The 15,234-nt window shown below is 38.2% G+C and overlaps 1 protein-coding gene across 1 annotated transcript in view; it reads left to right on the top strand.

Annotated features, from left to right (window-relative positions):
• The first annotated feature begins 10,668 nt into the window (after positions 1-10,668).
• The window catches only part of LOC148370423 (tetraspanin-2-like), a 34,339-nt gene continuing 29,773 nt past the window's right edge, over positions 10,669-15,234 (top strand). Inside the window, exon 1 of the mRNA XM_088332962.1 lies at positions 10,669-10,887. Coding sequence (XP_088189088.1) covers positions 10,819-10,887 — 69 coding nt within the window. The 5' untranslated portion in view covers positions 10,669-10,818. The remainder of the gene's footprint in view (positions 10,888-15,234) is intronic.

Genomic DNA, 15,234 nt, shown 5'->3' with positions numbered 1-15,234 from the left:
AACATTACATGAACAAAATTATCGTAATCGTTTTACCGCCCAGGTGTACGTGCATCCCTACTAAAGACGTAATGGAAGATTTGGTATCCACAACAATGTCAAACCTGTGCAGTATGTGTGACTCACAATCTCTGAGGATTCAGGTGTAAGTTTACAGACGATTAACTATAATTACCATTTCCCACTCGTGCTATTTATGACGTCTACTTTACAAGCTCTTTCACATGGAATCGGGAGCACCCATTAGCCAGACATGACGTCATCTAGCATTCATGGACCTCCTATGAAAAGCCTTCCTCACTTGTTGACTAAGTGAATGGTTGAAATCTACCACACATTTTCTGAGGTGAACTTTTTACCAACTGTACTAATGTTCCTGCATTCACTCATGAGAGTACGATACAAACAGACTAAATGGCAGTTAAGAAAAAGATTATTAACTACTTCTCAAATGGTAAAGGAACACGACCCCCAAAGGTTGGATGGAGTGTCAAGTGGAAGCTTATGTACAAAGTGTGTGCAAACTAGTAAGTGAGCAAGAGCTTCAATGCTTTTACTCAGAGTTTCAGCTCCAACAATTAACTGCAGAATTTATTGACGTTATGCAGCTTTAGGAATGTAATACATTGTATCTGGGTTTAAAAAAACAAAACAAAAAACTAGACGCCAGGAAAACAAAAAATGCACGCTTTCTCAAGACACAATACAAAAACAAAAAATACATGATGAGGAACAATTATAGAAAGTTTCAAGAAAAGACTGAGTTGGAATTTGTGCTCAGTGTGCCCATTATATCTTTTAAAGTTTGTGGGAAAAGTTATGGGAAGGTCATTTTTGTCTCTAGCTCGAGTTCTCAAACAGGGCCCATAAATGCATAGTTTAGTTTTAAGACCACGTTTGACTTAAAAATAATTCATGGAAACATTTGGTCCAATCAGTGAAGGACGTAAACGGCTGCTGTGTAAGCTTCTCTAACTGAGAAAAGATGTGGCGGGCGGCAAGGCCCTTTGTTGAAAATATTTTCGGGGACTACTACTGTCTCGAGTTCTCGCAAAGGAAGGTAAAAAAAAGAAATAAAGTGCTGATCTCTGCACGTTTGGGTTTGGTCCATGCAGCTTTGTTTAAAGCAGTGCTTCCCAAATTTGTCAGGTGCCGCGAAAAAATAAAAAGTCTTATAAAAGCCTTATAATGAACGCAACGCATGCTGTGTGTATTTATATTAGCCTACTATAAGAATCTAATTTGGATAGAATACATCCTTTGTAGAATGACGTGACTACTCTGTTGTGTGATACCGCCTCAAGTTTAACTTCGTTATTATATTAACGAATTACAGAATGTTTAATTGTTTTGTTAAATTATCCATTCATCCATCCATTATCGACATTGCTTATCCTCCGTAGGGTGGTGGAGGTGCTGGTGCCCATCCGACCTATCTTCGAGGAGTGGGCAGGGGACACCCTGAACTGGTTGCCAGCCAGTCGTTATTGTTAAATTAAAGCAATGTAATTAAGAAATCCAATTTTTTAAGTCATTTTTATTTTTATGATTGAAAAAAAAAAAAACATGCGTAATGTGCCCGTCATCTGGGCAACAAAAAGAAGCCTACAAGTGTGCGTATTCAAAAATACAAAGGAAAAAAATTGTCACGAACCAGAACAGGAATGAGAACCCAATCGCGAAACGTTACTCACAGTTTATTGGGAGAGGAGGAATGCGGGCACACTCAATCCGGGGATCGATGTTCGCGGAAGTAAATCAAAATCAGAACGAGGGAATGGTCAAAATCAAACAGATCGGGCCGAAAATAAAACAGGATCAGAACACAGGCAAAAACAGAGAATCACAGGACTTGGCATATCACACAGTCTAGCAGGAGTTTTCCAGACGCTCTGACACCATGCGACTCACAAGACCACGTTTAAATAGTCCGACAGCAATCTGTCAATGCGTTTCAGCTGATGCCAATGGGCGGGGCCAATTGGGCACTGTGGCAACCGTGAATGAACCTGGCGCCACACGGCAGGAACCAATTGGGCGCCATGGCAACCATGACACAAAACTGAGTTTCGATGTAGTTTGTTTATTATTGATTACAAAGTAAAAACTGTGATAAAACAATTTTTTTTAAAATGTCATGATTACCCATTGCTTTCACCTGTGCCCGCTCGTTTGGCGCCAGCTGCTGCTTGTTGCCTGATTAATTCCCCTCCTTTTTATACTCAGTGCGCCAGTCACTCCCTGTCAGTCCGTCAGCGAATCTCTGCATACGTATACCACTCGTCTGTTCCTGATTCCCCGTTTGGCTCCGGCTACGACCTGTTTTTGACCACCGACCACGCTCTGATCTCCCGCTCCGGCTAACGACCCGTTTTTGACCACCGACCACGCTCTGATCTCCCGCTCCGGCTATCGACACGTTTTGCCCGTTTGACCACGCTACGATCTCCCGCTCCAGGAGATCCACTTCCACATTAACATCACGCTTCGATCCCGTGAGTGGCTTGCTTCCCTCATCCAGCAAGCACTAAATCGCTGGCATTTGTTTTCCTCTATATCTCAATAAACTTGTGAGTAAAGGCTACGCATCTGGGTCCTCCTCATGTTCTGGTTCTGACAAAAAAAGCTGGTTGAAAATGTGAACCATCCAACAAAAACATCAGAGTTCACCTAAAATGTAAGTCTATGACTTGGCAAAGGCAAGAAACTTGGACATCTCTGGGGCAGGCACTCAACCATAAGACCACCAAGCTGGTCCACATCTGCCACTTTACATGACACACAGGACACACCACACAATAGGGTGTGATGCATCATTATAAGAAAATAAGACTTATGTGCGCCGCATGGTCATAAAAAAACAGTAAAAAAAAACTTAAATTGTATTTAGCTTGCAGCATGGTAGCGCAGTGGTTAGCGCGTGTGCGGCACAGTTCTGAGGGCAGCCATTCAAGTGCCTTTTTATTTTTTGATAATCGCAAGCTTCGTTTCCACAGTTCTCTCCTTTCTTCTCCCTTTAGTGTCGCTGCCAGCTTGGGAGCCTCAGGAACTTAATACGGTACAAAAATACAGTATAATATCGCACAATCGCAAAGTATTTACAAACCACACCAGATTCCAAATTAAATAAAAACAGAGAAAGGAGGTGTGGAAGAGAGTTCAGCCAATTTCATATCAGCATCTTAAGCCCCTCACACGCCTGGCGGTAACCGCATGGGACCCCACTGGCAATCGATATTTAGCGTTTGGCGTCGGGTGTATGGAGCCACTTTTTGAAGAGAAACAGCACAGGATTTTAGTCTAGAACTGGACTCAGTCTTATTCTTTTGTTTTTTTCATTCTTATTTGACAATGAACCTGCCGAAAAGAAAATGCTACCCTAAAACACCTTTGTGTCTCAACACAGGTGAAGTTCTAATGGTGCACAGCCATTCTGGTTTCCTTAAAATATATAGAAATTCAACTTTTTTCTGTATAGTTATCATAAAAAAAACTAGAAATACTACTGTTTTTCTACATTAGTATTTACTGTATCTGATATGATTTTAACATATAACTTAGTTGACACACAAAATCCTTGACTAGGATGCAAACGTTTTCATCTTTATGAGTTCCGGAAATACTTTCTTTTGTGTTCAAAGAGACATCTAGCCTTTGTTGAAAACATACGTTGTGAAACATTGTAGGCAACGAGATTAGACATGGCACTCCAGGATAAAACGTGCGGTAAAGACTAGTGATAAAGTGACAAAGGATCAAAGAATATCAGGATAATTAGGAAAAAACAAAATAATTACAAGGTAGTGCTTAGAAAAACTGGCCCAGGTTATAATAATAATAACAATACAATGAAAAAGAATTATGCATTGTAACAATAGTTCTATGGCAATAATATTTAGCAGCAGATATCTAAGAAAAATATAGATCTCACAAGGTATACATATTCATTGTTTTTTGGTTTACTATATATATTTTTTTACAATTTAATTTAAGAATAACAAAAAGAGAAGAAAAAAAAGTTGCAAAATATGTTTTTACAGTTCTGTGCATTTGTTCAAGGTGTAGATGGCCCGAGGGAAGAAGCTGTCTCTGAGCCTCTTTTGTCCTTGTTTTGAGGGACCTGTAGGTCAACCGGTCAAAGAGGTGGTGGTATTTATAATGAATACAAATATATATTTTTTTTCTATCTGATATGATTTTAGCATATAACTTAGTTCGACGTGGTGGCAATTGTCGTTTATAAAGTTAATGGCCCTGCTACAGTATCGCAAGCCGGAGTTTGAACTGGGCACAGGTGTGTAGAATTATCACACACTTGTGCCTAATTATCCAGAACCCTTTTAAAGCATATTTTTGATATTATCCTTTGTGTCAGGTCATTGTGTGTTGCATTTTTGGTCTTGGTGTCTGGTTTGGACATTTATTTGATCAGTAAACCCATGTTTATTTGCTACTTGGTAACTTCTTTTGTTAATAAATACTGTCTTTGTTTTGGGCACCCGTGCTTCCAATTCCTGCCTCTTCTTCATGGGTACATCATCAGCCAAAAAAACTAACACCAGAGCCCTGGTGTTGGCAGACCAGGAGGTTGTCAAAGATGTGCACGTTCAGGAGTTTAAAGGAGTGGACTCTCTCCACACAGGTCGCCACATACTATTCGATTAAAATCGAATGACCGGACAAAACAGTGTCGGAATGACAAATGCCATGTTTGTGTTTCGTGCATGATGTCATATGCTGCGGCACCTACACGAGTCAGGTCTGCACAACGTTGGCCGAGCCATTTTCACACATCGAGTCCTGTTGGGAATTAACACGGGCTGACAAGATCCAGTGCTAATTTTCAAGCTACCAACAGGAAATTGGCAAAGCTGACTGCAGCGATTGTCAAAATGTTTACAAGTACAGTATGCTGGGTTTTTCCAGACAGTGCTCATTAGGTCTGCTTACACTTGTTAAAAAAAAAATCTCGGGCACGTTTGACTGTGCAGCACATGCACTAAACAAAATTCAGGTCAATGAAAATGTTAAATTGTAAAAAAGAAGACAGAAAAATATTGAAATAATTGCCTTTTAAAATGAATATCTGATTATTCTACTAGCACAGAATGGTGTTTGTTTTGAATTGTATTTAATTTACTAAATGAAACTAACAAAATGTAAATACATTTATGGAAATAAATAAATAAAATTAAACTTCAATTTAACTTCAACATTTATTTTAAGAAGTATATTTTTTGGGTTGTAAAATAACACTAGCCACAATACATGCCGAGGGAAAAGATAACCCTTTTTTCCTTTTTACACTAAAATGGGGGTCTCTAATCTTTTCAAGCTGAGAGCTACTTTTCTTTAAATATTAGCACAAATGGTACCCGGTTTGATATGCATTTTCTAATATAACTACCTCTCGATTTTTCTTGCAGGTTGTTAGTATGTTATTACAGGGTTAGCGATTAGATGTAGGGTTCATTAGACTCAGTCAACCACAAATCATTTTACTAGAAAAATTACAAAGAAACAGCACTGGTGCGCAATACTCAGAACAGGTCTGCAGGCATCTTAGGTGTCCTGCAGGCACCACGTTGGAGACCCCTGCAATAAAAGAAAAAAAAATGAAATAACCAACGTTCTTTGCAACCTGCTCTATATACTTTTCTTTTTACATGCATACACACACATACATACATACATACATACATACATACATACATACATACATATCAAGGGATCCAAGTTCGAATCCCGGCTCGTCCGTGTTACATGTCGAAGTGTCCTTGGGTAAGACACTGAACCCCTGACACCCCCAATAAGCAGGTTAGTGCCTTACATGGCCGCAAGGCCGCTATTGGGAAATGTGGAGCACATTGTAAAGCGCTTTGGGAAGTCATTGACTTGAAAAGAGCTATATAAATGCAGATCATTTCATTTCATTGATTTAAATACTAGGCAAAAATGCATGAGCTATCATCCATCCAGGCTGAAAAAATAATCTAATCTACACTTTAAAAAATGTCAAAAAATATTCTGAAAGCATGTGGCAACCTAAAAAGGGTGACACTGACCTCACCTCTGAAGTATTGGGTGGCCTCATTTGGCACCGATGCATCGCTACGTGGTACGGCATGCAAAAGAATCCAAAACCTCGGAGGAAATTGTTGCTTTCGACGCCGCATTCTTTGCATGCACTCGCTATGATGCAACGTTGCACTCTTTCTGTAGAACAGGCCGCTGCATTTCAGGACAAATACAAGACACTTTTTGGCGCATATTGCATTTATTTACATGTAGCATATTTTTACTGCAGACATTAGTGCTCATTACCTGAGTACGTATTGATACTTCACATATTTTGCATAATCAAAATGTACCTAAAAATCAACAGCAACCAATATTGGGTTGTTTTTTCTTCCTTCAAATCACTTTTTTTAAACTATGAATTAATAATTTCAAACCCGGCCATCAAAACCAGTAATTTAGTATTAGTATTCGTTTATTAATTCAATGGTGAGCTTACTTCTTGGTTTTGTGTGACGTCACTCTGTACCATCCCCCACGCCCAGTAGGTGGCAGAATTGTACCATACATTTCTTCAGATTACGTTGAAAGCCCTAGGATAAATAAAATCGTTTTACCGTGTTCACAATGAAACACTACCACGAAATGCTAAAAAGAAATCAATTCAAATACATTTGGTCGAGTACGTAGCATCTCTTCAAGTGAAATTTTTTTGGCCTTTTTTAAATATTATTATTTATTTCTTTTTTTAAACTAATTCTGATAATTTAAAGAGCACAAAATGTTCTATTTGTTTTAATAAGATTCAAATAATGTCCTGCTGTTTTTCACCATTTTACGATTAAAACATTCTTTTACGTATTTTTTTTCTTTCTTTTTTGGATTTAATTTGTTTTTATTATTTAGGAAAGACAATAAAAAAATGAAGAATAGTTAATATGTGCCTAATGATCTCCCATAATTATGATTATATCACCTATATCTATTTATTTGTATAAATATTATTCCCGTTTTACTAGAAAAATATAAAGAAAAACAGAAAACATTAAAAAAAGTGTTTATTGACATATGCACAGGAAAGAACCACATTTCCCTGCACAACAAAATTATTTATTTGCTGTCCATACAGTTGCCAGCGTAAAAAAAATAGAAACTAAGAAACTATATACATGTATACATAAAAGAATATTAGGAATATTAAAAAGATAAAAATACAAGATTAACTTGAGTTGAGGCAATAAGATAAAAATAAAGATAAAACACAGTTGAAAGTGACTGTAGAGCAGGAATAGTGATCAAATGATCTTTTTTTTTTAGCAGTTCATAAAGTACATGTACGTACATCTTTACATGCAATTAGTCAGAATTGCACCTACATTATTTGTGTGTGACACACACTCATGTATATCCCTATTTTGATTTTTTTTTAATCAAAAATCGGTATTAAATTGTTTGTCACTTTTTCTCAACTCAAAATAAGCATTGGAAGTGGCAAACATTGTTGAATATATGCCATGATTAAAGTAATTTATTGACAATGTAAACTATAAACATAACACGAACATATAATTTACAATGTCCGAGTTATCATTAGTACACCGGAGAGTTGTTTCCTTCGCCGTGCTTTTTTGATGATTATTTTTATTTCCTAACTTTCGTGATTGGTACCATTAAAAAAGTGTGATGATGAGACAAAATCTAATGCATCTTCAGAAGTCCTCTATCTACTTTATATCACTGGTGGTCGAGTGGTTGGTATGCAGCACTCTCACCATCGTGACTCTGGTTTCCGATATGTTATACGTTAATATTAAGGATCGAAGGGCAGTACGGCAGCGCAGTGGTTAGCGCGAGGGCACAGTTCTGAGGTCATGAGATCGAACCTTCCTGTGTGGAGTTTATCATCTTCTCCCGTGCTTGCGTGGGTTGCATGTCAGGTGAATTGGCCCGTCCAAATTGTCCCTAAGTGTGAATGAGCGAGTGAGTTGTCTGTCTCTGTATGCCCTGCGACTGGCTGGCAACCGGTTCAGGGTATCCCCTGCCCACTGCCCGAAGATAGCGGGGATGGGCTCCAGCATCCCCACAAACCTTCTGAGGATAAGCGGCGCAGATAATGGATGGATTAAGGATCGACCGATACAGTTTTTTAGGGCCCATACCGATTCAGATTATTAGTATTAAGAAGAGGCAAACCACGGATATTTGGAGCCGATATTCATTTGCTGTAAAATCCTAAAAAATAATGATGTGTTTAACAATACAAAAAGGAACAAAGACACTTTGTTATAAATTTAAACAAAACTTTAATAGCTCTCTGAAATCTTTTACAGTATATAGATCAGTATTTTAGCATAACTAGCATGACTAATCTTTCAATTTAACCAAAAACTAACAATGCCAAATATAAAATTAGGATTAGCATCAACTTGTATAAAGGTACATAAAACTTAAATAGCTACCTGATTTTATTTTACAATAAATAAAAAGGTCAATACAACCAACATGACTTAAATTAAATAAAAGGCATCGCAAATACCCCTAATAAAGCAGCATTGTAAAAAGCGATCAAAATTTCAACAGAGATCAGGGATTTCAATAGTTTAAAATGTGTGGGCACTCCTGTTTCAGAGACAGTTTGAGGAAATAATGTTATGGTAACAGCTAATCACCAAGAATTTGACTTTAGCGTATTTTTTATGCTCTCTCTATCATAAACACACACGCTTGATTGACAAGTTAATGTTAAGATAAATGTGCTTCCATAAAACAAGTTAACTACACTTTTTACGCTATCTCTAACGCTTTTCTACCACACTTTTTAAAATCTCCATCAGCAGTCCTTATTCACAGGTATGTCGGGACTCAGGAGTTACCAGAGCTGCCACTGTTTACTCTGCTCTAACGTTATTTTCCTGCTCACTGTAAAGTTATTATTATTCATGAGATGTGGAGACTGGAATGTTTATTACATTTTCAGGGGAGTTCTCTGTGTATACGTTCTACACGTCTGTACTCTCGCTCCGTTCTGCAGTCTTTGAATGTGGAGTCTGAAAGCTTCTGCTTCAGTGGCTCCGCCCTCGTTTGCTAATCCAATCAGAAAAAGCGGGTGGGTAGCGACCAAGAGAGAGGGCAGGACAGAGAGAGAAGCTCCGCTGCATCTCAGCCTAAATAATCGTCACGCTGAATAAATCAAAATGCCGATACTGATATCAGTCATATTCCCAAATACTGGTGCCCACAATCGACCGCCTAGAAATTGGTCGACCTCCAATATACTACCTCATTTGTGGGCGATATACAGAAATAAATTAGGTAGAACTTTTTTTTTTTAACTTTGTGATCAACAGGTCTAATTGTGGAATCCATCTGACATTAGTTTGTCCAACTTTTGGCCACAGTGGAAAAAGCTAGCCTTCTATTGAGATAAATCAGGGGCGACTAGGCCCAGAAAACTGGGCCAAAGGTGACGCAAGACCAGCTCTTGACCTCTCCCTCTCTGCATAAGCACCATAGCACCCTCTAAAAGCGGTCGGCATGTTTACCTCTACAAGAAGGGAGCCAGCCGGGATGCTCAAAGTTTCTGGTGACCCTGCAAACAACTTAACGATTTGGTGCTCGCTGGACCCGGGAAACAAGCCGCTCACAGAATCGGTTCCAAATGCTGAAGTTGATTTTCCGGAGCGGGAGATGGTCGCATAGTAGACGGAAAAACAGGTCATTAGCCGGGACAGAAGATCAAAACGTGGGCGGGGGTAATCATGACATATAGTTTTAAACAAAATTCAAAAAAATACCAAAACCTCCCCCAGACAAATGCCAAACGATAACATCTATAAAATGATAAGAATGCCAAAGTCTGTGTCCCATATCAATAAGAATATACCACTTAAAATGTGTCTCCCTCTCGCAGTTACCTGAGTGTTGAGGCTCATTTTGATCGTCATTTTCGTTCTAAAAAATGATTAAAAAAAAACGGTACAAGCAAAGTTCTTTGAAAAAATGTCACAACATACTGTAAACAAAGATACCAATGTATTTACCTTCAGTGCAGATGAATGCTGGGTAAAAAAGAATGCGACACAGAAGCATAGACAGAGATGAGTGAGAGTGAAAGAGCGAGTGAGAGAAAGAGGGAGAGAGAGATTAAGGCTATTTTTATTAATTTAATGTTTCCTTTTTTAAATTGAATTATAGACCCTTTTGGGCCTTCATAATAACATACTTTCACCGTAATACACCGGAGCCTCCACAGACTCCACCGCAATGCTGCAAGTGACACTAACCCAGCGAAAGGAGAGGGAGAGAAGGGCAAGAGCGGTCCTAAGAATCAAATGGAATGAACCACTTCAAGGCAGCTTTTTCCTACACTGAGTTTTCACATATTAGTTCTTCTATATTTTAGCTAGCAAATTTTATTTTATTCCACCCTATCCTGTCCTTAGGAAGGAAAAGAGAGTTTTGAAAATACTATAACTGGGTTGGGTTAAATTCTGGGGTCTTTAGAATCCCCAAAACGTGCTAGTTACGCCCATGGAGGGAGGAATAGTGAACATAAGAAAGAGCAGGTGGGAGAGAGTGACACAGAGAGGGAGGGGTGTAAGAGAAAGGGAGAAAGAGGGAGAGGGAAAGCGCAAGAGAGAGAAAGAAGGGCATGCAGGCTACCATGACAGCACTTCTAGAGGCACAAGTGTTTTGACGGGCTCGGATCATCTTTGTCATCAGCACGGACGCAACTCTATTTACCCACCCAGGACATTGTTTTTATTTCCCCGCAAGCTTTAAAAATCCGATCCAAGCGAAATGGGGAAAGTGGAAGGAGGGATGAAATGCGTCAAATATCTTCTCTTCGTCTTTAACTTCCTGTTCTGGGTGAGTGGCCATGCAGGTGCAGCAAGTCTGCACTTTTTCTAACCTACGTTGTTATTGAACTTCTCAAATCCGATTTTCCACAGGACAGGAAAAAAGTTGCAATCATTTCCGCGGCTTTTTTTTTCCTGAAAGGAAAGAATGGAGGGGGGTGAGGGGAGTTTGTGGGTCAGTTGGGAAATTGTGACCTCAGCGAGACCAAAAACAAGGATGTTTTAGCACAAATCTCTCGAGCGCTCGCGAGAAGTCAGGTGGACGTGAAAGCTGCCATGTCCAAGCCGTGTTCTAAGAGCACAACTTTTTTTCTTTGATGGAGATTTTCCATCTGCTGTGTGGTTGCTTCTGAATGGATCAATTGTGACGGTGACACAAAAAGCATCACTTGGGCTTGTGCTCCCAATAAAGGAAAACTTTTTTTCTAACCAGACATCATAAAAGCGAGGCGACATAGTGAAAATGTCATCGGGAGCTTGTGTGGGAAAAGCGGGTCAGCTGCCATGAACCTGACCCAGATAACAGATGAAAATCAGGAGATGACGGGATGCTGCGGGATGGTCCCAGAAAAACGTGTTGAAAAGCTATTTAAAAGACATTTAAAAGATGCTAAAGTTCCGTCCAAAAGACATTTTAGTTTGGATGAAAAGGGAAAATTGAAAGATGCCAAAGATCTGTTCCAAAAATGTCTTGATTTGTTTGAAAAGTAAAAGTTGATCAAAGGTATTTTTCAATATGTTAAAAATATCTCAAATACGAAGTAAGTATTGATTGATTAACTGTTGAACATTTTTGACCTTAACAGCCAAAGCAAAAATATTTAGATTTTATTTTTTCTGGGGCACATATTACATTTTAAGACATAATTTAACAAAACTGCCAAACCTGCTCCCCAGAAAAAAAGCTAAAAGATAAATTCTATGAAATAACGATAACGCCAGTGTCCCATCAATATGAATATACCACTTAAAATCCGTCACCCTGCCACACTCATGAGTGAGGCTCATTTTGACCGCATTTTTTGTCCTAAATAATGGTTTTAAAACCTGGTGCGAGCAAAGTTATTTTGTAAAAATGTCACAAAATACTGCAAATGAAGATACAAATATATTTACCTTCAATGCAGACAGATAGAACAATAACCCTTAAAAATCCCATTTGTAACAATACATAAAACAATTGTGCAATTTCTTTTTTTTAATCTTCGAGGCTTCTATACTCATTTAAAGAGACATATATGGCCCGTGAGCCTTAGGTCCCTGACCCCTCCTCTAGTCTCTCCAAGACTACTTTTGAAAATATTGCCATGTCAATACAGCAAAGTGCTGAAAGATTTTGCTTGTTAAACACGTCTGGTTTGTTTCATGTATCAAATTCATATAAAAGAAAAGTTTTCACATACTTAAGAACAGAGGTGGGTAGTAACAAGTTACATTTACTCCATTATATTTACTTCAGTAAATTTGGAGGCATTTGTAATTCAAAAAGTATTTTTACATCACTATACTTTATACTTTTATTTGAGTCGATTTGTGGAGAAGAAAGTGTACTCTAACGCCTGTACATTAGGATATATTAAACCTGTTACTTAAATTCCCTCCATGTAAGTACGTAGCTGTCTACCTCAGTGGCGGAACGTGCAGTTTACACTTCACTCCAGTTTGAATTAGTAATGGGTCATTCGCGATCAAACACACATTTTTTCTAGCGATTCTGTGCTGTTGAATTTAAATTTGTCGAGTAAGATAAAGGTTGAAATTGTGATGTTTGTTCATTTATTTATTTATTTTCTACATCTGTAAGTATGTTATGTTGTTTGTGTTTTTCATTCAATATGTTTTACAAAAAAAGTTTATTCTTCAATTACATAGTTTATTTGTTGTTGCACTGAATAGACAATATTTCAAATCAACGTGACATTAAATTTGCTTAGTATAAAAATTTTAAAGTTTAAATGAGTTACACATTATCTCTGGGCACTCCGGTTTCGAATAATGTGCATGCCAGGTAAATTGGCTGGTTAGGTGTGAATGAGCAAGCGAGTTGTCTGTCCTTGAGTGCCCTGCGACTGGCTGGCAACCAGTTCGGGGTGTCTCCTGCCTACGGCCGGAAGATAGCTGGGATGGGCCCCAGCAAACCCACGACCCTACTGAGGATAAGCTGTGCAGATGATGGATGGATGAGTTATACAACACAGCGACATGTTGCGGTAGAGTGAAAAAAAAAATTATACTATGATTTAGAGGAATAATACAGTTTTTCTTAAATTATTAATTTATTCTGTGCATAATTTTACATTATTATTTGGTAATATAGTGTTTAAGGGGGACCCCCAAAAAACTGTCTTCCATTTTTTTTTCACAGCTTTATTACACAAGCTAAAACACACTGGCGCACAGAGACACACAATTGATACAAGTGTATGGGCTAGCTTGTAGTTCTGCCTGCAGAGCCTGTTAAAAAAGTACTTGGGCTTTAAGTGTGCTACTTGTGCTTAACATTATTCTTTAATTGTTATTATTATTATTTTGTTGTTTATTAGTGTACTTGATTATTTAAATCTATGCTTAAAATAAGTAATTTATTGTTGATTGACTTTGATATTCTTATTGAATGTTTAGAAAAAAGATCAATAAATAAGACGTTGCTACAGTTACCCAGGGTTGGGTAGGGTTACTTTAACTGGATTACTTTCAATTACCTTTGGATTACTCCGATACCAAATATGCTAATAAAAGACAAAAGAAACTAAATATGAATAAAATTACTAAATTTTGTGCAGGCTTGGGGAGTAACGGAATACAAGGAACGGCAAAAATGATGTTGGCAAGCTATTTGGATTTATTTTCATTTTGTTTCTGTCGCATTTTATGTTAGTTTTGCCGGAGATTAAAGAGATCAAAGCCAGGAGAGAAAGCTTACCACGTGTTGTGAGTCATAATTTTATTCATATTTAGTTTCTTTTGTCTTTTATTAGCATATTTGGTATTTGAGTAATCCAAAAGTAATTGAAAGTGATCAAGTTAAAGTAACCCTACCCAACCCTGCAGTTACCCAGTACTTGTGTATTTTTTTCACCAAGTACTCTTTTACTTTTACTAAAGTAATTATTTGGATTACTACTTTTTACTCTTACTTGAGTCATATTATTCTGAAGTAACAGTACTTTTACTTGAGTAAAGGTTTTGGCTACTCGACCCACCTCTGCAAACTCAGTCCATCAAACACATTTCAATAATTGTCGTTTACTGAGACCACATTAACATGACCATTCTGCATGTGCTCTTCGAATTTAACTGCAGTTTATTTTAAACACTGTCAAAAACGATTTCGACTTGAACAGAAATGTCTTTTCCGAACAGGCCGAATGCACAATTAGTGCTGGCTGCGTTTATATTTCCAGGCCGCCGGCAGCCGAGCGAAAATGATACTACGCTGGCCAAGAATAGTGATCCCCCAAACCCCTACCCAAACGACCCCTCCACCCCCCTCACAAGTTGCTTTTCTCATGCATTGTGTTTGTCACTTTCGAGGCTTTTGTATAGAGAGACATTGGGTCTTTGTCTCCGGGGGGTACGAGTGGGAGGGGGTAAAAAAGAGTAAGTGGGTGGGGATGTACAAAGGGGAAAATCAGAGGGCGGGTAAAAGATTTGGGATGAGAGTCGTGGGAGGGGAAGGGTGTGTCTGCTGTCAGGAGGGATAATAATTCACCACTAAGCGTTTAGGGATAAAAGCAGGGGGGTTTGATGGGACTTTTGGGTGCCCCGAGCTGGTATTTATCACAGCAGAGCCTCTTATGCGGAAAATATATTTGAAATGCTAATCCCTGAATTTAGATTACATACATCTAAATGTTTGTATTTTAATGTTTTCTAAAGAGAAATAAAAATTGGCCGTAAACTCTAGAAGTACCGTATTTATTTTTGTATATCACGCTCCCCAATTTTTCTTTAATAAAAATCATTATTTTCTCAGCTCAAACTAAGGATTCTAAGAGACCAATAATTAAGCACCCAAACCTTATTATTTTTATGTTAGAAAAAGGTGCATAATAAACAAATAGATACGGTGTGTTTTTTTATTATTATGATTATTTCACTTTAAAAATGTTTTTCTTAAGCGGAAGCTAACTTGCTTAACAGAAGCCATAGATATATGCATGAAAATCATCAACTATTTTTGGCGCCACCTTGTGGTTAAAAGGTCAATCATGAGTTCTTCCAATTTGACTTGCGATTGTGTAAGCAGGGGTTAGAGTCAGTGCTGTCGCAGTAGAGGGTGAGCCAAATGCCCTATTAACAGCACTTGGTTTTTCCAGGCAGTCTCCCATCCGAGTACTAAGAAGACGGAACCCTG

The sequence above is a fragment of the Urocampus carinirostris genome, chromosome 3 (assembly GCF_059441175.1).
Source record: "Urocampus carinirostris isolate Australia breed hairy pipefish chromosome 3, RoL_Ucar_1.0, whole genome shotgun sequence".
Taxonomy (NCBI): domain Eukaryota; kingdom Metazoa; phylum Chordata; class Actinopteri; order Syngnathiformes; family Syngnathidae; genus Urocampus; species Urocampus carinirostris.
This window is presented reverse-complemented; position numbering and strand designations above follow the sequence as displayed.